The 27,422-nt window shown below is 55.3% G+C and overlaps 1 protein-coding gene across 4 annotated transcripts in view; it reads right to left on the bottom strand.

Annotated features, from left to right (window-relative positions):
- SFSWAP (splicing factor SWAP) overlaps positions 1-27,422 on the bottom strand; it is a 67,915-nt gene that overhangs the window by 32,598 nt on the left and 7,895 nt on the right. For all 4 annotated transcript variants that reach the window (XM_032309405.1, XM_032309406.1, XM_032309403.1 and 1 more), the window contains 8 exons: positions 27,007-27,092; positions 21,143-21,368; positions 20,129-20,235; positions 19,573-19,705; positions 4,906-5,143; positions 3,783-3,914; positions 2,910-3,003; positions 1,753-1,921 (listed from right to left, as the gene is read on the bottom strand). In XM_032309405.1, the coding sequence (XP_032165296.1) occupies positions 1,753-1,921; positions 2,910-3,003; positions 3,783-3,914; positions 4,906-5,143; positions 19,573-19,705; positions 20,129-20,235; positions 21,143-21,368; positions 27,007-27,092 (1,185 nt within the window). The remainder of the gene's footprint in view (positions 1-1,752; positions 1,922-2,909; positions 3,004-3,782; positions 3,915-4,905; positions 5,144-19,572; positions 19,706-20,128; positions 20,236-21,142; positions 21,369-27,006; positions 27,093-27,422) is intronic.

Genomic DNA, 27,422 nt, shown 5'->3' with positions numbered 1-27,422 from the left:
AAAAAAAAAGAAGAAAAAGAAACATTCTCATCAGCAGCACTGACTCTGACTCACTATTCCGGAAATGCTGACGCATCTGTTAAGAGTCTCTGAGCTCAGGAGCACCCGGAAGACTTTCCGTTCAGAATTCCAGACACCCCCTTATCGGCTCTCCTTGCCGCAGACGTGGGTGTGATGGGCCAATCGTCCTTTTCTCTGCCTGGGGACAACCTGCCCCTTTCTTCCTCCAGATTCTTCTCTGCCACCTCTGTCTCCTCCCCTGTGAATCTGAGAACATCTTCAGCCCGTCTTTGCATCCACTGTGCTCCTGAGGCTTTCATCACATTGTACCATCTGGAGGCTGTTTCCTGGCCGTTCCCACAGGTGCGAGGCTACCGGCGGCGCCAGGCCCTGGTGCTCAGTCCCGCTGCCTCCCTGGCACCCGTGGGCTCTGCGGCTCCAAGCCGCACTGTCCCAGGCACGGGCCGTGTGGTCGTGGTGGTGTGGGGGCAGCCGTGGCTGAGGGGCAAGCCACCTGCCACCGCGTTCCCCGCTGCTCTGGCCTCCCACCCACCGCCTCTCTGGCCGGCAGAGGCTGCGACAGCCTGGGGGTCACCACCACGGAGCCCCAAGGTGTTCTTCTCTGTGAAGAAGATTCCAGGTACACGGACCAGTGAATACCTTCCCGCACTTCTGAGGCAAGACTGATTTTATTCTCTATTACGTTCCTTTGTTATTTCAGCGAGAGTCTGCGGGTGGCTGGGAAGGGTGAGCAACTCAACACGTGTGCTCAGCAAACTCGTGCGAGGAGGGGCTCAGGTGTACTGAGTTTCCCCGGCCCGCCGTCCGTGCGGGCCGGCTACTCCGGATCACCCCCGCCCCCCACCCAACACGGCAGCCGGAGACAAAGCACCGGCCTTCCTGCAGGCCTGCGACCCTCTGCCCCCGCAGCTCGCCCCTCCCCCCACCCCACCTTCTCCTACACTCTGTAGCCGGCCCCAGCCCCATCGGCATCCAGGTGATCCCCCCCGGGGGTACCCACCGTCACCCACTTGCACTCACTCCTCTGACGCGGCACTTGAGACGACACGAGTCCTGGGTCCCCACGAGCTGGTTGTGGCTGCTGCGCAAGCCGCTCCCCCAGGACCCACCCTCCACTCCGACCTCGCCTCCTGTGTGCGCCTGCCTGCAGCTCCGGCCGCACGGCCTCTGCCGGGGACCGCGGCCCTGCCCTGGGGTGCCTGTTACTCTGCAGCCTCTTTCGTCCCCGCCAGGCGGGACTCACTGCAGCACCCCACGTTTGACCCAAACTGAGCCTCCTGCTGGTGCACGTGCGCGGCTTCTGCAACCCTGTCCTAGTGCACTGGCTCCTTCTGTGCTCGTCTGTCCGAGCAGGTGAAAACTCCTGCTGAGACTGCGGAGCCGCTGAAGCGGAGGTAGCGGAGGGTGCCTGGGATCGGCCTCAGGACCCAGAATCAACTAACCGCACTGGTGCCAGAGTCCGCACGTGAGTGTGGCTGCGGGAGTCCGAGCAGGAGCCAAACATCCGGGAACTATGCTGAACCTTTCCATTAAACTTGCGAGAACAGAATAAGGACAAAGCTACGCCTCGGCTGAGCCCCTATGCACACGGCCCCACGCCCCAGCCGGGGAAAGTGCTGCGAGGCAGGGGATCTACGACAGCGACCTCCCAGGAGTGACAACCCCCTCACCCCCTTTCCTGGCCCCTGCCGCGACCTCTCGTCGGTGAGGGCGGGACTGGCAGCGACCTACCTTTGACCAGCTTCCCATCCGCCACCGTCTTACTGGACGACGCCTCCTTCTTCCCCGGGGGGCCGCCTCTTCCTGCGTCGGCCGAGTCCTCACACACACCCTCCTCCCCACCGTCGCTCGGCTTCTCAGGAGCAGATTCCGCAGGAGCCTCTTCCGTTGCGGACGCAGCCTAGAGATGAAACGTGGCAATCAACGGCGCCGTGAGAGACGCCCGGGGTTGGTCCAACAGACAGACAGACTCCATTCTGAAACTCAGACTTGCCACCTTCTGCTACAAAACAACACAGAGGGGAGCGCTAGGAGGTTTTCCCTGCGGAAGGATGGACTGCCTCTCAAAGCTCTAATGCCGTGCTGGGGGCCAAGGCGCACTGCCTCTTCCTTGGAGACAGGTGTCCGAGAAGGCTTTCGACCCCAGGTGGTGCACGTCCGCTGCACACGACTCGTTTTTGCTCAGTCGGAGCAATTACAGAGAAAAGCCTGAAGAAAGCCACTGACAAGAAGCAAGGCCTACATCAGCTACCCAAACAGGTCTGAGCAAAACGTCAGGGCGCCCATGGAACTGGGGGAGCAGAGCAGGAGAGAGCACACAAGGACAGGGGGAGCGGCATCCAGCGGGCCTCAGGGTCCCACAGGGGGACGCAGCGGCACAGCCAGCTGCCCCCCAGGATAAAGGCCCCACCATGGACAGTGCCGCGCAGCACTCGGCCAGGAGCCACATGCTTCTAGTTTACCTATGGACGGTCGCTTAACACAAAAGAAATAGGGAACATGGCCTCCACCAAGAGCTGTTAAAAATAACAGCCAACCAAAACATTACATGCTTCAAGAGCCAGGATTCTTTGTCTAGAACACGCTGATCGTCCACAGACTGCCCGGGGTCAAAGTTTTCTAGGGATGCCAAACACAGGCTTCCACTCTGAGAGGCAGGAAAAGCTAGAGACTGCGCAGGCTGAGCACAACCCTCCCAGACAGAGTGCGGCCAGAGAGCCCTTCGCTACATCCTGAGAGTAAGTACAAACTATTCCAGCATCTGGGCAGCAGCGACACAGAGGCTTCCGGTCTCCCCGGCCCCTTCAGACGGGAACCTGCGCGCTCCTGGCCTTCCCGGCCCCCGCAGATGGGAACCTGCACCACCCCCACCCCCGGAAGACGGGTACCTGTGCGCTGTCGCCCCCCTCCTTCTGGAGGAAGAACTGCTTCTTGAACTCGTAGTAGGCGTTATACTGGTGCCACGGCTGCAGGAACTCGAACCTAGGAGCAGAGACCAGGACAAGTCAGCTCTGCGGACACGCAGGGCACCTACCAATGGCTCGCTGTGAGCAGATGCTGTCACATACTCTCCAACGACTAACTCGAGCCAGTTATGGCAACAGCCGTGAGCAGTAGGATGGCCAGATCCTACCTACTTCTTGGACATGGGAGACAGACGCACAGGAGGTCCGATGCTTGTCTGTGGTCACGGGATGACATGTAAGTGCAACCCTGTGCTGATGGCTTCCACCCGAGGCATGGAATGTTATTTGATTAAATGGCAGACTCTTTTCCCCGGTTCTTTGTTTTGTGTTTCTTTATAAATACGTGTCTTTTTTTAACCTGGCACTTTTCTACCTTGTGTATGTACTTTTTCAGTTTTTATTTTCCTTCACTTGGTTACCGTACAGTGTGACGTTTGTTTCAGGTGCCGGGAGTAGTGACCGAACACCTCCATACCCACCGGGCGCTCATCACCACAGGCGCCCGCCTTCCTCCCCGACACCTACTTCACCAGTCCCCACCCCCTAAAAGGCAGATTCTCGAAAAGCAGGAACTCCAGCCTGTTTTAGGTAGCTTTAACATTCTTACTTAAAAAACAAAACAAAACAAACAAAAACCCACCACACAGCTTTAAGTAATTCAGCAAGGTAATTCTAAGACGTTATTTATGTAAACACGTGAGGATTAAAACATTACAAGGATTCACATAGCTAGACTAAAAACAAGCTACGTAAGACGCTGCGTGCCCGCATCCGCCCCCGCGCTCCGCCCCTCACCTCTGGTCGTTCTTGGCACGAACACTGGTCTCGAACTTGAGGCCGTTGCGAGCCACGTACTCTGCCAGCTTGTCAATCACGGGCTGAATGTCGGGGGGCGGGGGGATGATGGCCGCCACGGGGGCAAGTGCACTGTGGAGAAGAGCTTCGTCACACTCATGCGCAGGGACCCCCCGAGACCACCAGCTGGCCAACCAGTGCGGTGTGGGGGGCTCTCAGCGTCCAGGGACACATGCGCACGCGCACACACACGTACACACAACAGAGGCTCTGAGCACAACTTCAACCAAAAAGTTCCTTTAAAAGAGACCAAAGTATCATTTGCCAATGATAAAAATGGGGTTTTGTGGAACGTAAGATTTAAAGTCACAAAAACAGGTTCATTTTTTGCCCCTAATGTTTCCCTGCAGTGATAAGCCAACTCTTAGAAGCAACCAAGAATAAGTCACGCGCGTAGTCTTTTTCACGTTAAAACAGAGGACGTGCACTTCAACACGCCCGTTCATGCCCACTTTCTCAGCACGATCAGAAGGGAAGTCCTTGCAGAAACACCCGAGTGTTTGGTCCAATTTCAACCACAGGCACCCAGGCCCCTGACACAGCGCCCACAGTGCGCTCCCCCATTATGTAGACCCTGGACGCTGACATAAGACAGGTGTAGGGTCCCAGTCCCTGGTCTAATCTGCTTTTGTTCAATGCCCAGCTGGCCCGGACCTGCTTACGGCTTGTGGGAGTCACTTCCGTCAACTTTATAAAATCCTGTATTTCCCGCACATAACCGCAGTGTCCCTTCCGCCTGACTTTATGAAGTTCTGCCCAGTTGAGATGGTAACATCAGGAAGGCCAGCTGCCGGGGGGTCAGGGCGGCATGGGTGTTAAGGACCCAGAAGTTATGGGGGGCGGTGGGGTGCTGAGGATGTGAGAGTTGGGGGTGATGTGGAGTCACTGAGAGTCAATTTTCTAAGTATTTACGTCACGCTGATTTCTGCTGCACTATCAACTCCGTAACTCCAGTATTTGGACACTTAAACCCTCAGGCGACAGAGACCCTACAAGAGACCCAGATTGAAGACCCCAAACCAAGAGCCCAGAAGTGCCAGGCAATGGGCAGAAGTGGGCCTACCTTGTGGTGATGGTGGAGGTCACCCCGCTACTCGTCTCTGCTGTGGTTGGGGGGGGCGGGGGTGTGGTCCCGGGGGGCGGCGGGGCGGTGGTCGTCACCCCGGTGGAGCTGGGCACGGCCACGCCGGCAGGCAGGGTGCTGTAGTAAGTGGCCACATCGACCCCCGGTGGGGGTGGCGCCAGGCAGTAAGTGCCATCAGGCAGCATGTAGTAGCTGTAGTACATGGCGGCCACGGTCGCTGTGGGAAGACAGGTGCAACGTCACTCCAGCCGTCAGCAACCGCACCGTTTTCTAGAGGTTCCTCTAATGCAAGGCAGGCAGTCCAGGGGACACGCGATTTGGAGGAAGCAGGCAATGCTAGGACACACGCCTGGGGACACGAGACAGCGGAGGGGCAGTGAACGTGCCGATGAGAAGCCCCCCTCCAGCAGCAGGTGCCGACCAGGCCGATGAGCTCATGTGGCTGAGCGCTGGGCTCCTTTCTTGGTTATTCTGGGGGAGCTGCGCTTCCCTCCCATGTCTGTGACGCCTTCTGTGCTCATGACCATACGCGCCCCACCCCCCAGATGCACAGCAGTGGGCCTACCACACCCCACGGACACAGGTCACTGGGCACCCTGCCATCGCAGACAGCGACGCATGGCAGTTTCCTACGTATTTTGGGCCCATGTGCAAATATCTTTAGGGAAGCAGCCAACTGTTTCAATAATTAAAAGTCCTATCAGCTTATTCACCTTTTTTTTGGAAAAATTTTTTTGGAAAACGAGCTAAATCACAGAAGATTCAATGATCTAATTAAGAATTTTATTTCTAATCCTGTTACAGATATGCAAATGGCTCCAACTACACCAAGATTTAATTTCCTTTTCATTGCAGAACGGTGAAAAGATCTTTCCAATTAGAGATTTCATTTTGAGGGCGCCCCGGTGGCTCAGTTGTTTAACATCTGCCTTCGGTTCAGGTCATGATCCCAAGGTCCTGAGATCAAGTCTCACATTGGGCTCCCTGCTCCGCGGCAAGTCTGCTTCTCCCTCTGCCTGCCGCTCCCCATGCTTATGTTCTCTCGTATTCTCAATCCCTCTCCAAAAAAACAAAACAAAACAAAACAAAAACCCAAAACCTTAAAAATAATTTTATTTTGATTTTCAATGAATTCGTTTTTTTTTTTTTTAAAGATTTTTATTTTTTATTGAGAGACAATGAGTGAGAAAGAGCATGAGAGAGAAGGTCAGAGGGAGAAGCAGACTCCCCAAGGAGCTGGGAGCCCAACTCGGGACTAGATCCTGGAAATCCGGGATCATGACCTGAGCTGAAGGCAGTCACTCAACCAACTGAGCCTTCCAGGCGCCCAATGAATTCACTTTTAATAAGAGCATTTATCAACAGCAGACGCTTCGACCCCCATTCCCAGTGTCGGGTGCTCTGCCGGGAAACAGCGGCAGATGGCCGCTTGGACAGCTCAGCCCCTGCCTTCCCTACAAGGCTGGAACAATGCACAGGTGACCGGGCTGCAGGCCCACCTACAGTGAGCGCTGTTAGCTGTGCATGAGCTCTGGGCTTGCTGTCCTCTCTCAATGTCACCCACCAACCACGGTTACACATTCACAACGACACCCTGAGCTTTCACAGTCAGACACGTGGCCCCAGATCCGGTGGGCGGGGCCCATCCAAGGCCGCCAGCTGGAGGCAGGGGCAGCAGGGACGGCTGGAAAGGCACGTTCACTCTGTAACCCAGCACGGAGCACGTGGTGTTCGTCAGATGGACAGACGGACGCAGCGGTTCCAGTGGAAGCTTTTCCTAACCAAGCCAGGCGTTTGCACACAAGGCTACGCCTCTGTCTGATACGCTGTCCTTGCAAGAATGCAATTAAGAGTTCCTACCCACTCGCCTTCAGGCAGTCATGCTACCAGGGTCCTTCTTCTCAGCCCCCAGGCAGAGCCACCCCACAGAGGAGACACCATGGCATCGGCGAGAACAGAGCATAACCCTGACCTGCCTCGGTCTCCCGGAGGGGACGGGACCCCTGTTACCACCAAGTCCAGAATGTCACGTCCCAGTAGAAGGACAGACACTCCGTTCTTGTCTCGAACAGTCAGCCTCCTGCCCGAAAGCAAGCCAAAGTACATTTTAAGTCACAGCCACAACCAGTGAGCCATGTGAATGCATAAAAACAGAAGAGTTTACAAGTTTTGACTACCAGTGTAGGTGAGGCAGTCTTGGTGTTCACAGAAATCAGCAAATGGTTTTCAAAACTGAGCCTCATGCCTCTGGAAGTACTTACACGCAGGCCAGCCATCAGTCCAGAGGACTTTCCTGAACCATCCACCACGTTAGATTTAACCAGGGTTAAAAACTGCTGCTGGCAAGCCGGCAGACTTGCTCAGGGACCCACGCTCGGAACCCGGGGAGATGCTGGCGGAGACAGAGCGGAAGCTCTCAGAGTACCTCGGAGCTCACAGAGGCGGGAAGATGAGAGCCCGAACCTGCTGCGCCCTGGCCTGGGCCGCGGGGGACCACAACAGGGGGTCCCGCTGAGCCGGTGTCCCCAGCCACCTGCACAGCCAGTGTCTACCCTCTCGACAGCCGTGCAGCGAGCCTTCCAGCAGAGTCTGGCAAAGGCAGACAGGAGCTTGATGATCTCCGTTTACCTAAAAATAATGCTGCCAGCCAGCCCGCACCGCCGCCTAGTGAGACGCGGGGTGGCTCGCTGGCCAGCAGGCCTTCCAGCGCGGGACGCAGGTGCCACACGGGTGTAACGGGTCCCCTTTCAGCTGGATCCTCACTTTGAGGATTATAGGGACGAAACGCCTCAGAAGAGGGTCCTTTCTGTCCTTTTCCCCCAGCTCTGGGGGATGGGTGTGACGGTGATGGTGACCCACAGCCCGACACACGAGCCTCCTCTGTCCCACCACCACTGGATCCGAGGTAGCGGCAGGCAGCGGGCACAGCCGCGGAACATGGCAGGCACGCGCCCAGCATTTCATGAGCGCAGCCAGCGGGCAGCCAGGGACAGCCAGGCCGGGAGCCTTCCCAGATGCTCTGCTTATGTGCACACGCGGCCTCACTAGATGATACAGAGGCTTTTGGAAGACCAGGGCTCGACAAAGCCACAGACCCCTGAAAACAGCCGTCAGAGCACGTGGTTTTTTTGTACACATGCCTTCCCCCCCCACTCAGAGACGGTCACCAACACCCAGTTTTGAGAATCGCTGGACCACACCACAGGCAGGGCAGCCAGAGGCCTGGCGCTCCAACAACGCGCTCCCTTAGGCTCCCGGTCGTGTCGTCACGGTGGGGTGTGGAGTTCCGAACGGCCGCAGCCGCGCTCTCCTACACCGGGCTTCAGGGACATCACACACCTCCCCAGGCTCGCTGCTCTCCACACTCTACGTCGAATTTCTGGGAGGTGGGTGGGCTTTACAGGAAGTTGGATGTGGATGGCCTGATCAGCATCCGGGTGCCACAAATGCCTACTGCAAATGAATCCAAGAGAGAAGTTTGCACGGGCACCTACATCTCCTAAGGGCAGACACAGCTGCCAGAAAGCAAATCCAGCTGCTTCAGAGCGTAAGGCACATTCGGGAGCCCCTCCTTCCCAGACCGCAGCTGCTCGGAGATGGGTGGGGCACCCTAACGCGGGGCGGGGGCCGAGCAACACACCAATTCCCTTCCAAAGCTCTTCTAGTCAGCTGGCTTCCCGCAAAAATCAGAGTCAATTTTCTGATACTTTATGTGGTCTTCATCTCATACACATCTGACTCCAGAAGAGAACCTGGCGTTGAAAGGGCTCGGGGGCGGGGCTGGTGAGCAAGCCCTTCCGCATGAGCCAGTCTGAGAGCCAGTCCGGGGAAGACCAACAGCGTCCGTGCCCTGAGCACGGAAACGGCTTCACGGAGTGCCGTGGAACCAACCCACCCGACACACAAGAAGCCGGGAGGCTGGAGTGTGCCCGGCGGCCCCAGGGCCTGGACTGAACCGCCTCACCCGTCCAAGTCCGGGTCCTGTAGATGGTCCTCCCCATGCACCCTGGGGACCTTCCTAGTGAGTTCGGTGGCTTTCAACCCTCTGTGTGCTTGAGGATTCCAGAATTCCTACCTCCAGCTCTGGGCTGCCTTGCACATTAACCGCCCACTCCACACCCCCACTGGGACGTCTGATAAACAATTCGCTCAGGTCCAGATCTGGATCCCTGCCTCCTCCCGGCACAGCCACTCTCTCAGGCAGTGCCTCCTGCTGGAGGGCAGCTGCACCACTTGCTCCCTGGCCCCCCAGGCCCCTGCTCTAAAGCTCCAGGAGCACTGCCTGCACCAGACAGAGCGGCCCCCCCCAACCCCGAAACCCTCCCCTCTCCCCACCCGGGCCTAAGCCACACTCCCTGCCTCCTGTCCCACTGCTCTCCCACTCCACTCCCCCCAGGCCTCTGGCTTGGAGAGCCTCCCCAACGACATCCACCAGCACGGTGACTTGCTCTCGGGCACTCCGTCTCCACGATTTTCCACGGTGGAAGGAACCTTGTTCACTGCCAATCCCAGCAGGGCGCAAGCACAGTGCCCATCTGCTCAGTGACCATGAGTTACGTGCACAAGGATGAGATGTGGGATGGCGGGAGGCTTCTCAGCAGCACCAAGGGCTCCTAGGACACGGAGGCCCAAATCTTCCAAAGCTGGAGGGACAGAATCCAACCACGGTTCTAGGCCTGTCTAAACTACCACATGCGAGAGCAGAATGAGAGGACCTTCAGACACTTGAGGACTAAAATATCTCTGCTCCCGCGTACCCCTTCCCGTGTACGCCACTGGAGCATGAGCTCCAGGAGTGCAGGAGTAAGGCATTCCCGCACCCCAGGAAGCTCAGGCAGTGACCCGGGCCATCGGCGAGAAGCCAGAGAACAGCAGGCTGCAGGCTGCAAGCACAGCCCCTTCACATGGGCGCGGGGGCGAAGGGGCTCAGCAAACAGCCGTGGGTGTCCCCGGAACGCCAAGCACAACCCGCAACAGACCGGAGTGCGCACCGCTCCAAGAGCGCCCGCAGGTCACCCACTGCGTCTGAAGTGACGATGTACCGGGAGAGGCAGCCCACCACCCGGCGGCCCCGCGGATGCCGGGCCGGGCAGTCACGGCAGCTCTGTCTGGGCGACGGCTTCCAGCACCTGACAGCTGGGGCTCTGTGAATGCAGGCCATAAAGACAGGCCCCAAACTCACAGAGGAGTCAGGGGAGGAGACTGATGAGTAAGCCATTTCGGAATCCTTCTGTGAATTTCAATTATAAAGTAGATTTAATCTATCAGTTCAAATCACAAGTAACCAGAAACGAAACACTTACGGTAAGTAAAATCTGGGGTGTGAGAGGAGCACAAATGAACTCAATTACCACCCGTACCAGCAGGAAGATAACCGAGAAAATCTAACCAGCAGTACGGACCCGTGACTGAGGGGCACAGGGTAACCACTAAGAGCGCAAGGACAAACGGCTGAAAGTAAATGCTGTGAAACAAGTGTGGGGGGTCGACAAATGCTTCTCATAAAAAGCATTTGTTACATGACTTCAAAGTGTGTTACTTGGACTCAAATAATTAAAAAAATATCTTAATTACAATCAGAGAGATAACGAGCTTCTGACTTTCCGCCGCCCCCCGAACGCCAGGGAGGAGGCCCAGAAACAGCCTCATTCCTACTCCTCGTCAAGGTATTACTGCGTGTGTCCATCCAGCCACCATTACTAAATATGTCCTCGCAGGAGGGAGGAGTCTAGGGGCTGGAGGCCCCGCAATATCCATGACAGACCAGTCCTGCCCTTCTGCTTCTTCAAGTGAGGCTATAAAGGAAATCAGATGAGAAACAAAGTAAGCTCAGACTCTGAGAATGGCCAAGACAACATGAAACCCTGTGAGAAGGACATGAATTGGGGAAGACTGTCAGCACAGCCAGGGGAGGTCTGACCTGAGAGGACAGTGTTTCAGGCTAAGGAGGAGCCCGTGCAAAGGCCCTGTGGTCAGATTTGTGGTCAAAGGCACATCTCAGGAACAGGAAGAGCAGACTCGGGGGCAGTGGAGGTGAGTTTCTGGAATCTAATTGGGATGGGAAATCACAAGGAGGTTCTCAGTAAAGAGATAACGACACGGGGTTCACCTTCAGGATCACACTGGCTGCGTGGGCTGCAGGAAGGCAGCACGAGGACCGCAGGCTGCGGCAGATGAGGCTGCTGACAGTCAGCGGCTGAGACCATGAGTGGACCTGGTGAGGAGCGCCAGACTTGGGGGGGAAGATCCTGATGGAGGTCCCCAACGGCATACAATGTGATTACACGTGGGTGTGAGGGACTAGAAGACTCTGGCCTAAACTGGGGGTGTGAGGGGAAGTCGGGGGTCCTGCGACAGAAGCTGTGGATTCAAGATGTCTGCTGCGCAGCCCAGGGGCGACGGCAAAAAGACAGAAAGCGCAGACACAGATCTGTATCAACAGGATGTGAGAACGTTTCCCAGGAATACAAACAACATACTTGAGAGCTGAATTTTGCCAAAACTGGTCTTTGCTGTGTAGGGTTTTCATATAAAAAGAAGTCAATAAAATGAAGACATTTATATTCAAGTAAGGTCTCTCACTAATTCTGGGATCGAGCAGGAGTTGACAAATGTTTCCTACAAAGAGCCAGACAGTAAAGACATTACTCCTTGTGGACCAAGAGGCAAAACTGGGGGCGTGATATACTCCGAGAATAAGAAAAAGTCCCACACATCTTTTAATTGATGAAATTCCAAATATAATAAAAATACCTGAGTGGTTTTTTGGGGCATACAGGTATACAAATGGGAAGAATGACAGTCTTTTCGCCAAGAATGACATTTCACTTAACTGGGGTTCAAAGCAGGCTGTAAAGATTGGTCGCACATGCCCAGGCAGCGCCGGACCCGGCCTGCAGGCCTCCCACCTGGCAGCTTCATTCACGCTAGCTACACCTCCCTCCCCTCCACAAACTGGAATATTTGTTTCTGTTTTCCAAAAGTCACACTTTCGGAATCTTCTAACCTCAGCGGTTAATAACTTCAAAAGTATATTCAAACATATGGGGAAAAGACACAGGAGTAACAACTGTCTTCAGGCCCACCATTATCTGGGTTTCTCTGTATTCCCTTCCCTTCTGTGACCACACGTTCAGGGGTTCCTGAGACATGGGTGGGTTGTGGGGAAGGCTGGGAGGCATATTCGCAAACACTCGGGGGTCTGATCTCCAAGTTGGGTTCACAGTCATCCAGTAAACACACAAACGTGCAACACTGCAGACAATTTCCCAGATCACAAATGAGGTGCCTTTACCCTACTTCACATTCAAGCTAAAGCAAGACTTCAGGGCGCAGGGCAGGGAGGTGAGGGGGGAGCCACTGGGTAACAGAAGTGACTGCACAGGCCCCGGGGGCAGGCACAGCAGGATCACGACCCTCCCTGGCCCTCCCTGGTAGTTGAGAGCTGACAGACCAGGATCAGAATAAGTAATTTTCATGGTGATCTCACCAGGTAACATAAAACTCTACAACACTACCTCTTCTTGGGGCGCCTGGGTGGCTCAGTGGGTTAAATGTCTGCCTTTGGCTCAGGTCAAGATCCCCGGGTCCTGGGATCGAGTCCTGCATGAGGCTCCTGGCTCAGCGGGGAGCCTGCTTTTCCCTTACTCTCTCTGCCTGCTGCTCTGCCTGCTTGTGTTCTGTCAAATAAATAAAATGTTTAAAAAAAAAAAAAACAAAAGGAGACTTGTCTCAGTCACCAAAGCCTTAGACTGTGAAAATCTGAACGGCTGCTGCAGTGACAAAGAATGTCGTCTGTTCAGCTGGAAAACCACCCAAACCCGTCAGTTTCGCCCTAGGAATACAGGACTCAGGGATGTTCTGCCAGTGCTTGAAAGCAATCGCTCTCTTTCTGGCAAATAACACCTTCTAGAAAGCTTCTTGTCTCCACCCACTACATAAAGCCTTCATCAGGGACCCTCACACAGCAAGTTTTGAGTTTTCAATACGGTATTGGGTTTGCAGCCTGTTACATCGAAACAGGCTCTAGAGCATTCTGGGCGAGGAGAAGGAGCAGCCCAAGCGCGGGACCTGAACTGCGGGTGGAGGCGCCTGCAGACGCGTGGGGACGGCCTGCCAACTCGGGGCTCAGCCGCTCCACACCTGCTTGGAGGCATTTTTGGGCTCTCACAGGAGAGCCCCAGACGGGCTTTCCGGAGAAGGCTGCACTTGGAAAGGAAGACAAAGGGTCTCGGAGGCGGCGGGAACGGTGTCAAGGAAGCGCCACGGCGTCGGGTAAAAGGCTCGGACAGAGCTGCTGGCGTGGGCAGGACTCGACCAGGAATGGGTGCAGAGCTGTGCGGCCCCCACAGCCCGGCAGCGACCACCAGTCTGGACGAAAACAGCACGCAGGCAAGCTGGGAGTTTTCGGAGCCGCAGATGAATCTGGTGAGAGAGAATTCCACAGAGCACAAAGGAAAGGGGAGCGGGCCGCCCGCGCCAGACACGGCCCCAGTGGCGCTGGGTAACTGGGCTTGCAGCCGCCCGCGCCAGACACGGCCCCAGTGGCGCTGGGTAACTGGGCTTGCAGCCGCTCCCGCGCAGCCCGGGAGAACTCACGACGGTTCTGCATTTCAGCCGCTGAAAACAAAACAGAATGTTTCAAGACACAAACGTCCTCTGGAATTTAAGTCTGGGCACCCGTGACCCCGGTCTGCTGCAGCCCAGCCACATCCCCTCGCCCTCCTGCCGGTGCTCAGCCCACAGAGACCGGGGACCTGCAGGACCCAAAACGTGACATGAGCACCCTCCCAGCAAGGCTGCAGACCGCACTGTCGCACTGCGAGAATGGGAGGCCCCAAACCACACCTTTCCGGAACCAACACATTTTAAACGGCAACGGACAGAAGAGGTGTGGGCGAGCAAACTGGTCACCGACACGGAAGGAGATGTACAGACACGGACGGACCCATGAGAGACTCAATGGAAAACAGCCTCTAGGACCCAGAACCGCATCTCCGAATCTCTCTCCAGGACAACGGGGAAGTGTGCGCCAGGTCACCAGGCATCCAGCCAGAGCACGCCAGGCCCCTGGCGGCGAGGTGGAGGAGCGGCCGGCCCCTTCCTCTTCCCAGCAACGTCCAAGTCCAGAGCCCCTCTTGGCAGCGCTCCTGGGCTCCAGGCAATGGGACCGCGTACGGTTCTCTCCGCCACGGCGCTCAGCGACGTGACCAAGCTCTGAGAATGGCGGCTAGGGGCAACGCGTGACAGCCAAGCAGCTAACAACTCCACATGCCTGGTCGGTGGCGGCAGCCGGCTGGGCCAGGAAAGACCAGGCTGGATGCTAGCTTACAAAGTGGGGAAGGGAGACGCTGCCTGAGAACTGTACACCCCGACCAGCTTTCCTGTCTGCACCAGGGCAGGGGCACTTGTTGGGCACGTGAGAACGCACGAACGAGACCCTCACGACATGGGCCCGCGAGGCCTGGATGCGCAGAGACGCCCCGGCGGAAGCTCAGCCCTCAGGAGGGCGGCCAGCCGGCCGGGGCCAGGGCAGCAGAGCGAGCAGCGGCATGGCTCCCGCTCTCAGCACAACACAAACACGGCTCCCTGAAAATCCGGAGCTGGGGGGTGGAAAGGGAAGGGATTTAGGAGTATTTTAATTCCCTCCAGTTTCCCAGTTAATTAAGGACATCTAAGATAAAAACAGAGCTTTTAAAAAAATCTACAAACTCGATCTCTTTAAATACAAAATTCTTGATGTACGGAAGAAACTTTAATCTGAAAAATCAGCAACCACTTCCCTCTGGTTTTTGATTATAGGGTCTTCTGCTAAATTCAAGTAAAATTAAAAAAGCTCACTTCCACTTTAACACAGGTATTTCTCTCTGGACGTCCAGCCTTCTAATCCCTGCTTGGCACGGAGCTCATCCTGGCGCCCGGCTGGGGGCTTCCCTCTCCCTTGCCTCACCACACTCACGTCAGTGTCTCCCGCGGCGTCAGGGACGCTGCCTCATGGTAAAAATGTCTATTTCTGGGTGGTGGAATCCGGGGTAATATCTTTACTTTCTTCCTTCTTCCGTTTCCCTTCACTTGCAATATAGGCTTTTTTTAAAAAAAAGGGTTTCGAAGGTAAACAAAGCACTTCAAGGTCATGATTTTGCAGGAAAAAAGAAACGCTATGAACAACCCCAGCAAAATCACACTTTAAAAAAATAGCAGATACAAGAAAATATCTAGTCTAGCCACACAATACGGTTTCAATTCACTTCAGCTATTTATAGAATGAAACATGAAAAAAACTGGGTTGGCATTTTATTTTTAAAAAACTGCATGCAACACCAGTGGGCAATTTTTCAGTATCCCTGTTTCCTGCATAATTAACTGTATTTACGACCCTCTTCAGCAAAGATTTACAGCTAAATAGCAGGAGAGAACCAAATAACAGAGAATGACTGTCAAGCTAATACAAGCGAATTGTTAGTTTTACACGTCTCTATTTAAGGATCTTTTAAAAAGAATTCTTTCCAAATAAAAACAGACGATTTTCTTCCAAGGATGCCTCCAACCAGGAAAATCTCTCGCTGGAAAGAAGTCAATCCCAAGTAATGCCTGAGGGGATTCTTAATCATGGGCTAATAGGAAAAATGGGAAAAGCTTGGTGACTCCTGCTCTGACGGGCCCCGTGGGCCCCGGGCTCCTGCGGGAAGAGCTGACAGTGCTCAGACTTCGAGTTAACAACACAGGCCTGCAAGAGCCCCTCGGGGTGCTGCGTAGTCTCACAGAATCATCCCACCCATCCTTGTGCTTTTTCTGGGAAGGGGAAAGTCACCAACACAGTCCAAGAGGCACAGCCCGGCGGGTGATGCAGCGGGTCCCCACGGGGCCCCACTCCTACAGGTCAGCTGACCTGCTGGAGGCCCTCCTCTCCTTCTACACCTGCTCCACCCCTGGCCCCGCCCCTGTGCACGGACTGGGTCCCCTCCGTCCTCTCCAGAGGACATCCTCTCCCAAGGGCACACGGGGCATGTCAGTCTCCCACCAGCACTAGAAATGTGGCTTGCGAGGACACTCCCGTAGCCCCTTCCTCCCGTGCGGGTCCCAGGCAGACAGAGGCCGCCAGCCCACCAGCACTCGCTCCCACCGCGGCGCAGGTCCCACCAGCATGGCTTCTCTGTGACTTCGCCCATCACGAAGGATTTCAAGCTCACTAATGTCAAATAACACTTTCAATGGCACAGAAACCCTTACTGCACCCCAAGGCTTACACTTCTTGTGTTCGCGCATGCCGCCCAGGCCCACGACCGTCTGGCATCCTGCACACGTGCGCTGCGGTCTGGCGTGACAGCGACCCTGGCTCGCACTCCCCGCGGGCCGGGCTCTAGAGCCAGCAGGATCGATGCCATTCGGGGGAGCCGCGAGGGGAAACCTTGGAAAAAACTGGGTGGCCATGTTACCTCCCTGAATTACTCACACGGCAGCCTGTGTTTCTGCTGCACATTTTTCTCTCCCATTTGACTATAAAAGCTGTTGGTGTGTTAGACCCTTCTGCTTCCTCAAATCAGTTTTTTTCTCTTAGCAGAATCTAGTCATCTGTTGGCTTTAAGAACAGAATCCTTCACTGGTTAAAGTCTCCTGACTTCGCGGAGAGCTGTCCACGCAGCACCTCCGCCTGGAAGCCGCCAGGCTGCTGGGTAGAAGGCGGCCTCTTCCCCGGGGACCCCCTTCTTCCAAGCTGCCTGCGTCTCCTTCCCCACCCACTTCTGAGCGTGGGTCTCAGGGCTCTGGCTCACGAACACTCAGAAGGCGCCCCTGGTTTACGTGCAAGGCGAGCCGGTAACGGGACACGCTGCACCCTAGGGCCGGGAGGCTCCTCTCCGGCAGTCCGGGCCTGTTTGCCCAACAGAGCTCTCCTGTGAAGTGATTTCTTCCACGGAAGCTACCGTGATGACATATTTCATTAAAACTGCTTACAACTGCTTACAAGACTGCAGAACCGGGAAGAGAACGGGGCGCGAGAGCCGTCACATCAGATGCCGCCCAAACTCTGCTCTGGGTGCCGGCGCCCCTCACCACACGGCATCCAGTGCGGAGGGGGGCAGCTCGGCACACCGTCCCAGGGGACTGGCCAACGGCCCAGCTTGTGTCCTCGTCATGAGATGGTTCAGGTCTGCAGGCAGCACTTCTAGACCGGTTCTTAGCTCAGAGCTGGTTTGAACCACCACCTCATCAGGCCGCAAGAGGTCTCCCCTGTACCACTTCACGGCCTGCCTGACCGGACGCATCTCCCTTCACCGCACCTCCTTCGCAGACCTTTCATATTCTTGTTTTGTATTTTTTTCTTAAATAATCATAGAATCTACAGACGAAAACAAACATCTTTGAAAACCTGAATACAGGTGCTCACACGTACTTGTGCCGGGGCTCTTCCTGGAAACTGATCGGCGTGTCCAGCCGTCCAGGCCTCCTGCCTCACCCCACGAGCACTGGACCCTGGACCGTGGCCACTGCGGCGACCCTGGGGCTGATGCTCTCTTTGTTGTCCCCACTAGGCACGGCCGGCCCCTCTCCCTCTGCATAGCCCAGCTTCAGAGGCCCGCGCTCAGGCGTGCAGTTCTACGCCGTCTGCTGTCCAGTTTCTGGCCTCCCCACGTCGACGGGATGGCTCTCACTTCAGTAACAAGGTGCTGCCTGAAGTGCGGACACCGCAGTCTGCCTCCCTAGCCTCTAGGCAGCCCTGACCTCTGCTGAGCACAGGCTCTAGAGCAGCTCTGGGACAGCCTGTTGCCCTCGCGCCTGCGGCCCATAAGGGGATGTCTACAAGCAGCACCCACTGGGCCACGTGTTTTCTTGGCCTGCCTTGCATTTTTACAAAATATGATCTCATTGCCGACACGTGCAAATCCAGAAAGTTCACCTGAACGTTTTAGATGTCTTGCCTCTCTGCAAACTCTGGCACCCGGTCCCTGACTGGCACAGCCGCGAACCACTTGTGAGCTGCCACGGGTCCTGTCAGTGCTGTTCGTTCAGCTCTTGGGTTAGACAGCTGAGCTGTGAGGCTGAGCACCGGCGCGAGTCCCAGACACCCCGCGGGCACCCGCCTCTCAGGCTGCGCTGCATGAGGAGGCGCTAACTGGCGCCCCTGCTGGAGAACTTCCGGGGGGGGGGGCTGGGGTCCCCGCAGGGAGTCACACCTGGTGCACCTGCTGTTTGTCTGAGGAGGGACTGGCATCAGTGGGGCTCTGCGAGCCCACAGGGAGCCTAAGTCACAGAGCAGCCACTGGGCCAGCTGTGGCTGGTCCCCCAACCCAATGCCATGGGGGCAGCAGACATGCTGCCTGCCACCACCCTCGCGACTGAACAGTACGTGCTCCGTGACACAAAGTGACGAGCTGGTGATGGTCACCCTGCCCCCGAATTTCCTCTCTTCCGTGCCAGACAGTTCAGCAGCTCCACAGACGTAGTGCATGCACACGGACAAGGGGTTTCACTTGCACAAGTTCAACGACGGGTGTGAGAACGCGGAAGCCGAGGGATGTTCCACTCAGCCAACTTCGACGGTCACTCCTGGCTCCCACTCACCTATGGGGCCCTGTTGTCCACACAGCACTCCCCGCCGTGAGCACTGCAAACCCCCAGTCCTTCACAAGGCTCTTTCAGGATATGCGCATTAAGTTCCCTCAAGTCACTGACCTGTAAAGCCTGCAGATGTCACTTCAGCCCATCAGTCACACACAGCCGCGGGCCGCGCCAGGACAGGGGCGCGAGGGGCTCTGGCTACTCTTTCGTACAGACACTCAAATAATGAGCAGCCCATGTCTTAAAAGAGAATTACTCTCTGGATGACCTCTCGCCCTCTGACTGTGACGAGCTTTAGGGATAGATCACCCAATCGGCTCTGTCGGTGCAAGACCACGAACCCCCACGGCCATCCTGAAGCCTCTGCCCTCGTTCACTGTTAACTTCTGAGTAACTTTAAAAAGGTCGGAAAAGAGACCGAGCTCCAATACTTCCAAACGATTACTAGAACAGAACCTCAAGATTTGCCTTCCATTAATAATCTTCTGGTGATTAAGAAGACAAAGGGCCAGCAAGCAGGCTGGACAGGAGGGAACGCACGAGCCAGAACGCTGAGGCGCACACCGCACGCTAGCTCGAGCTCGGTCTTTTGCAGGAAAGCAGCCATGCGGACAGCGCCGCAGCCCACCAGTGTCCACGCTCCTTGGGCTTCGTAACAGAGCTTCGGCTTCAGTTAGGGCCGTGGCATGTCGGACTCCAGCCCCCACTGCAGGCCAGGAGACCACACGACACTATCCTCTCTGTGAGGGTCAAAGGGAGGCACCAGGCATGGCTGCTTGGATGGGAGGGGCGGGGCGCCCTCCCAAGAAGGGCACAGTCCCCAAACACCTGCTTTCTGCCCTCGCCCTACTTCTTCACCCTCCCTGGAAGGCACGGCTGACACTGCACACAGAGCAGCCATCTGTCACCATTAGGGGCGCACGACAGGATGAGGCCACGTACTGAGGATGGCTACCCATGAAGACCCAAGGGACCGAGTCCTCCCAGCACCTCCACCAGCCCCGCGCTGCATGCACGGCTGTCGTGTGGCCCGGCTAGGTTGGCTGTGCAGCAGGCCGCAGGCCAGGAGGCGCACAGCGAGGTACTCACAGTCAGCGGCGTACTCCGCCTGGGAGGGCTGCGCACTGCCGTCTGCCGAGGGGGGGGTGGGAGCGGGGCTGTCGGCCTGGGCTTTACGGACCAGCGCAGCAAGGGGGTGATCCGGATCCACCACTTTCAAAGGCTGCAGACAGAGAGGATGTGTGGTCACATCATTCCCGTACCCAGAGTCAGGGGGAACCCTTTTGTGGCCAAGAAGGCTCAACTCAACCCCAGAACACAGTGTTTCGGAGCATGGTGGACGCACTTCAGGACACGCAGAGAGCCCGAATGACCGTGGCTGTGCTCTATGTGGCTGCTCGGAGTCCCAGGGAAGCGAGGGAACACATGGCTCCCACCTTCTGGTAACCACTCGGGAAAGGAAGGCGGGATGGCCAGGACTGTACTGCCACCCATAAAAGTGCGAGCCACCAAGCTAACAACAAAAATGCAAAACAGACTTTGATGATGATAAAGTAAGATACCAAAAAAATGGCCGCTTCGTGATTTCCCAAAACTAGACTAACAGCAGTTCTGTTATGGCATAAAAAACACAGAAGATCGAAACCTTCATCAGCTCCTCCAGGCGGTTACACTTCTTGGAAGCGAAGAGAGACGGGTGCAGGTAACTCCCATCTCCTTCATCATCGTCATCATCAGAGCTGACCCCCGACTCTGGAAAGCAAAAGCGCGTTTCAAGATTCTGGTGTGTGGGGGGATACAGGGCACAGATACGCGACGGGAACACTCAGAAGCAGACAGAGGCGGGGCTGCAGGCAACCGTGCGGCAGTTCTCCACCCGGAAAGCACCGCTGGGAGCAGCCCCCGCACACTACGCCCGACGCACTCTGTGGGAAGCGGGGGACGAAGACAGGCGTGCGCCGCGGGCCCACCCAGCATAGCCGCCCAACGTCCCCTAGTCTAGGGCCACTGAAAATGGCAAAACGTGCTGATGGATGAAAGGGAGAACAAGGCAACAGATACTCTAGAAAACTAACAGATGCGAGAACATGGGATCTGTAACCAAGGTTTGTACAAAAGATCTGAAAATCCCGCTTCCTCGGCACACGTGTACAGACAGACTGCTGTCCCTGAACATTGTGCAAAAGTTACTTGGCCTTTGTGGTAAGAATTCCCAGTTTAGGTATTTGATAAAAACAACAGCTTAAGGTAGACACGAATAAAAAAGGGAGAGTAGAACTAACTTCCATTTTTGTGCACACGTAACTTAACCTCAGGCCCTAAAGCCGCGTGTGCGTGTATGGCGGGAACCATCCCAGGAGGCAGATTTCCTCTTTTCTCTGGGAAACGTCAAACAGCCAAAATGAGAGGAAAAATTTCCAACCCAGATGATTGTGTTCTGATAGCACCAATATTTAATTATATTTCACTGTGTCTGGAAATAATTAAGGATCTAGTGTGTTGTCAAGGTTTCCTCAAGGAGAGCTTCACCCCACCCTAAACCCCAGCAGCGGGTCTGATGAGCGCCACAGTGTGGCCGCATGAACACTCTGGAAGCCCTGCAGCGCGGGCTTTCCCCGCACAGGCCCCACGCGCACACAGGACGCGCGGTCGCACATACTCTTCTTCTCCGCGGTTCGGGTTCCCGCCGGCGCCGCGTAGCGTCCGTCTTTCATGGCTTTCTGAATGAATTTGTAGTAGGGGTTGAGGTAGTGATCAAAGCGTAGAAAGTCGAATTGGGAGTTTCGGGCCTGCTTGGCTTTCAGCATTATTTCAAACTGTGCTCCCTGTTTACACACGAAATTCGCTGTGCGCTCAATGATAGCGTGCATCTTGGCTGTTGGTGGCTATGGAAAAACATACACATTCACATGATCAATTTTTCCTCTTTTTCACTGGCCACATGACTTAAAACAGAAGAAAAACCTCGTTATACTGTCAAATACATGAAGAGACATTTCAAGGGGCACTCGGATGGCTCAGCTAAGCGGCCGACTCTGGACTTCAGCTCAGGTTAGGATCTCAGGGTCCTGGGATCGAGCCCCACGGAAGGCTCTGCACTCAGCGGGGAGCCTGCTCATCCCTCCCCCTCTGCTCCTCCCCTAACTTGCATTTTCTCTCTCAGATAAATAAAATCTTTAAATTAAAAAAAGAGAGAGAGACCCATTTCGGTCAGAAGAGCCCCATTTGAACAGCCCCTGGTTGGTTCCACGACACTTTGGTCTGTTTCTGGATTCTGCAGTATCTCACAGGGAGAAAACTCACAGACCAAGGCAGGCCACTCCAGCTTTGAGCAGAACTGACTCGAGGCAACCTTTTTTTTTTTTTAAAGATTTTATTTATTTATTTGACAGACAGAGATCCCAAGTACGCGGAGAGGCAGGCAGAGAGAGAGAAGGAAGCAGGCTCCCCGCCGAGCAGAGAGCCCGATGCAGGGCTCGATTCCAGGACCCTGAGATCATGACCTGAGCCGAAGGCAGAGGTTTAACCCACTGAGCCACCTAGGTACGCCTCGAGGCAACCTTTTTTTATACCAACTCACTGTACCTCCACATTCAACAGGTTCCACGATGGGGTTGGAGGCTGTGAACCCTCAGAAGCTGTAGGCAAATTATGGGCATGTGCATGTTTCTAGGCAGGGTGTACACATTCACCCAGTTTCTCAAGGCTCTACACAACACTCCTCTCGCCTTCTGAGCTGGGACTAGATTTCCTAGCTTGGGAAGCAGCCTTCTTGGGCATCTGAGGAAAGCCCCATGTGCTCACCTGCTCCTGCACCTCACTCACCCCCAAACCATGTGGGCACGGTCTGGCCATAACAGGGAGGGTCTGTCTCACCCGCAGGAAAAGAGGGCACCACCTTGCTGCCTCCAAGTGAGGTCACTACCAGGAATCAGACCCTGCCAACAGGTTTCCTGCCCAAGCTGCGAAGTTCCTTCCAACACACGACACGCTTGGCACTTCCCACCCACCAATGGAGCTCGTCAGACCAGACGCTGAAAGCCACACTCCAAAAATACTTTTAATAATAACGAAGAGATTAACACTTAGAAATTACATGCAAATAAAGTGGGAAATTATTCATTAAAAATGGGCAGTTAAGTATTCAAGATGCTTTCTGTAATTCCAGAACCACATCCTTCATAAAATTTAAACGCCTTAATTCTCAAATTTAATGCCTGAAGTGATACAGTCCTTCACACTTAAATAGGATAAGTACCTACAATTAAAGTTATTTACTGTTCCCAAAATAAACTAGATTCCACGTCACAGGCCCACTGTGCCTGGAGTGCGGATCCGGAGGCAGACTTTCAACGGCTCGTGCTAACAGCAGGATTAATCTTCGGATCTGTGTTCCACGCACACGTCGATCATTAACAGTGAATTCAGAACAGTGACCTTGAAAGGAAACCACAATGGCCTCTGTGGAGAGGCGCTCTCCGCCAACCACACTAAGCTGCTGGTTTAAAATCCCTAAAAGGAGGCCTATTCATGACACAACAGCGTGGTGAAAAGACGCGGCCACAGCGCCGGTGACTACAGAGAGCGCCGTGCGGAGCGCACTTCGGGGCCTGCTCCCAGAGCAAGTGGGTAACAAGCCGCACCTGGTGGGAAGAGTCGGCCCTCCTCATGTCGCTGTCCTTACGCAGGTCTTTCCCTATTTATACCACGAGTTTCCTTTCCACAGAGTGGGATTTCAAGGACATACACGCGTATATGATATGTTACAAAAACTAATGATAAAGGGGGAAATGCTTGTCTTATACAGGGAGGCCTTTGGTTTAAGAAGGTGCCCGAGCCCAAGAAGATAGGCTCACGCCTCCTCTCTGCTCCCGGATTACAGACAGAGCTCTAAAACCTGTGGGTGGGCGGTGGGAGATGGAAGAAGGGGAGAAAGCCCATGCCCGTGTCAGGTCTCCGAACAGCTCCGGAAAAGCAGAGGGACCAGGATGGGCTGGCAAGGGAAGGGAAGGCAGGGTGAACAGTGACGGGCCCCGGAGCGGCCGGGCTGGCCCTCTCCTCTGCTGTGATCAGGGAAGGAAGAATCAAATGCCCACTTCATTCACAGCCCAAAATAAATACTACATCAAGTCACAATTCAATTGTTAAAAAACCCCCACAAAACTATAAATGCAACAGCAGGAAACAGGAAAATATTTTTAAAATCTTAGGAGTGGGAAGGGACTTCCAGAACAAAATTCAAAATCCTGGGGCTACAATGGGACCTCGTGGCGTGTGTGACTCCACAAACACATCTACATTCCGCGAGGGGACAGATGTTGGGGACACGGTGCTCGGAGAACACACAGGCACGCAGCACTCGGGGCACACTCATCACACGTGAACAGTCCTTATGGATCCCAAAGAAAAGGCAAGAACTCCGCAGGATGCTTCCCGCCCCTATCCTGGGGTGACAGAACTGCTGAATTATGATGACAACAACACTCTAATCTCAACACCCATCAGCCAGAGCTCTGAGCCCTCTAGACCTCAGCGTGTCTCCAGTGCGCGGCGGCCAAGCGCATCTACTGCCCAGGCTCCCGAGCCGCGCGGACGGAGGACAGCAGCAAAGCACAGAGCACGCGGTCGGCAACGCTCCCCGCACGGCCCTAACCCCAGAGGGGAAATGTTGAGCACGATGGCAATTACACACTGAATACTGCCCTGCTCTTCCTCTGGTTCATAAAGCGTGTTCAGATGAGCATGCTTCCCCCAGAAAGAACTTCTGACCCGACCTGTGGGGCAGCAGCACTTCCAGCCCCCGTGGCTGACCAGAACGACCCTCCCTCCCCACTCCCAGCGGAGCTCTAGGTGTGCGCCAGGTGTGGGGGCACACAACTCAACACGAGCAGATGGGAGCGGCGTACACCCTGAATCAGGACCAGGCACACGGGGAGCTCAGGAGGTGACCAAGATGGGCATCCGCGCCCCTGAGAAGAGGACAGAGGCTGAACACACAACCCTGGGACAAACGGCGCCAGGCTATACACCAAGGGAGAAACACAAGAACACACACACAGACTCGCCAGGAAAAGCTAAAACAAAGCTGTGAGGTCACTGTAGGGGCCTGGTGGGATGTGGAGCTGGGAGGGCTGCTGGGGTTTCGTGGAGGACACCAGCAGCCGCGGCCTGTCTCGAACACCCACCGACATCTGTCTCCCAAGTGCCACGGTTTCTAACTAGTCACTCTTCACACATCCCACGGATCCCGTCATTAGGCTCTCCTCCAAAAGCCCAGTTTCAGCATCAAGAATACTCAAGTGCCTGCTTTCTTTACCAAGAGAGGGGCCCCCGCGCACAGAGGCAGCACGGCTCCCCCCTCCTACAGGGCAGAAGCTCCCACTGCAAGCACCCCGTGTTCCACGCCGCCCCCCGAACATCACAGTGTGAGTCACAGACCACCAACCGCTGCCCCCAAGCCCTGACGCCAGTACGAAGGGATGACCCTGTCCAGCAGTGCCCCAACAGTGCTCAGACGTGGTTTCCACAGAATCAAACAATGTCCCACTTGAGAGGCTGCTCTGCGATACTATCACAAGAAACTCTTTAACATCAAGAAGGCAAATTACTATTCTGGTCTCCAAAGGGTAGCGACTATTTTTAGCTCCAGGAGACCATTAAACAGCTTAGGGACGCTTACTCTGGCTGAGAATGCAGAGCCATTAAATACTTTAATAGAAAGTAAACAACGCAATAAATTCTATTATACTTCCACATTTATATCTGCATAAAAGTTTAAAAATAAACTTTCACATAAAAATAAATAAAATTCCATATAGTCAACCTTAAATAAAAGCTTTCAGCATTAAATATAGGTAAGGGAGCAACTTGTTTTTAATGGGTCTCTCATGTAAAATAAATAGCACACTCCAGAACAAGAAGGAATATAACCCAGAACCACACACAGGAAGCCCAGTAACGTAAGTCTCAGGATAACCGACATTCAACTGGCACATTCAGCTTTAACTGAAGGCTGGAAATGGGGAAACAAATACAATAATTCCAGCCAGCAAAATCCACAGACATGGGGCGCCTGGGTGGCTCAGTGGGTTAAAGCCTCTGCCTTCGGCTCAGGTCATGATCCCAGGGTCCTGGGATCGAGCCCCACATCGGGCTCTCTGCTCAGCAGGGAGCCTGCTTCCTCCTCTCTCTCTACCTGCCTCTCCGCCTACTTGTGATCTGTCTGTCAAATAAATAAATAAAATCTTTTATTTTTTTTAAAAGATTTTATTTATTTGAAACAGAGACAGAGATCACAAGCAGGCAGAAAGGCAGGCAGAGAGAGGGGGAAGCAGGCTCCCCGCAGAGCAGAGTCCTGTGGGGCTCGATTCCAGGACCCTGGGATCATGACCTGAGCCGAAGGCAGAGGCTTAACCCCCGAGCCACCCAGGCGCCCCAATAAATAAAATCTTAAAAAAAAAAAAAAAGCACAGACATTTCCACTCCTCCTTGCACGAAGACTGAGGAGGAGGGTGTGAGGGTGTGAATGAAGGACGGGACGGATGCGGGCTCTGCCACTTGCCATCGACACGTGAAAACAGGGGCTAGAACCTTCCACCAAGAGTTCGACCCCCCATGCACCCAGAGGCTCAGAACCACGGCAGGCCTGCGTCCATGCCACTAGAAATGCAGTCACAAAAATGTCACGGGAAAAACCACCCGGAACACCTACATCATCCCCCCGCCCCGCCCCTGCGGAGTGCGCCCAGGCAACACTCCCGGCCCTCCCCTGCACGGCCACGGTCCTCTCCTGCGGAAGGGCGCCAGGCACAGCAGCTAGCGTATGGGCCGTTAGCATTACATGACACAGAAGATGCAAAGCAGCCAGTGCAGGGCTGGGAGTGTAGGAGAGCCCCAGGGACGCCCACCGTAACCCAGCCTGAACCCCTCAGGACACAGACGGAAGAGCGGCGTGAGGGGAGCGTGAACCGCGCCGCTGGGCCAGGCTCAAGCTGCAGAGCACTCAGGCCCAGACGAGTTCCGCCCAGGCTTCCTCCGGAGTGCCAGGTGGCCTGGAGGTGCCACTGGGCCTTCGTCCCCAGGGACGGGAAGCCTGGGCACAAGAGCAGCAAGGTAAGATAAAGGCATTTCCCTTCAGACACAGCCAAAGCCACCCTGGCAAATGTCAGGACAAAGCCACTTCCCCACAAGCCACACTGCCGTGATCGAGACTGTTCTCGGGCCTGAATGTGGCTGACGGCTTCCTCGCCGCTCACCCTGACTCGCTTCCTCCGCTCTGGTAAATGTGCGGGCTTAGCCCTACGGCCCCCGAGGGCCAGCTCCTTGAGTCCCTGATGCTCTGGGTTAGAATTACTCCCTTTCTCTTTGGAGGAGGACAGGGTGTGGTCTGGTGTCTGTGACTCACAGATCTGACAGCACCACGACCTTACAGAGCCGTCAGGGCTGCGGCCGGGCTCCCTGCGCCCAGCGCTCCTGACCCACAGCGGGAACGATGGGCAGCACCGGGACAGGAGGCACACGTACCAGCTCCACGTCAGGCGGCACGTTCAGCCCCACGGGGGCAATGAAAGGCTCCTCGTTTTCCTCTATGTTTTCAGCCTCATTTTTTTCTGTATAAAAAGAAAATATGAAACTTCAGAACAACGACCAGGAAGGAAGGCAGCCACCAACGGTAAGCAACGACAGAGGGACCAAGAGTGAGTGGTGCTCCCTGGTTCTTCCTCTCCGCATCACCACCTCTAGAGACACTCGCCCGTCTCCTCTCCCGCCCCGCATGTGCCCGCTGGGCGTCACACACCCCTCCGGACCAGGCCGCTGAGGCACGGAGCTCTCCCGGAGCCCCAGCTCCAGGCACCTCCCCACAACGCGCCCCGCTTAGCGAGCGCTCAGCCTGCGGTCAGTCCTCCCCGCGCCCAGCTCTGTGACCTGTGTGTGTGTTT

This window comes from Mustela erminea, chromosome 13 (assembly GCF_009829155.1).
Source record: "Mustela erminea isolate mMusErm1 chromosome 13, mMusErm1.Pri, whole genome shotgun sequence".
Lineage (NCBI taxonomy): Eukaryota > Metazoa > Chordata > Mammalia > Carnivora > Mustelidae > Mustela > Mustela erminea.
This window is presented reverse-complemented; position numbering and strand designations above follow the sequence as displayed.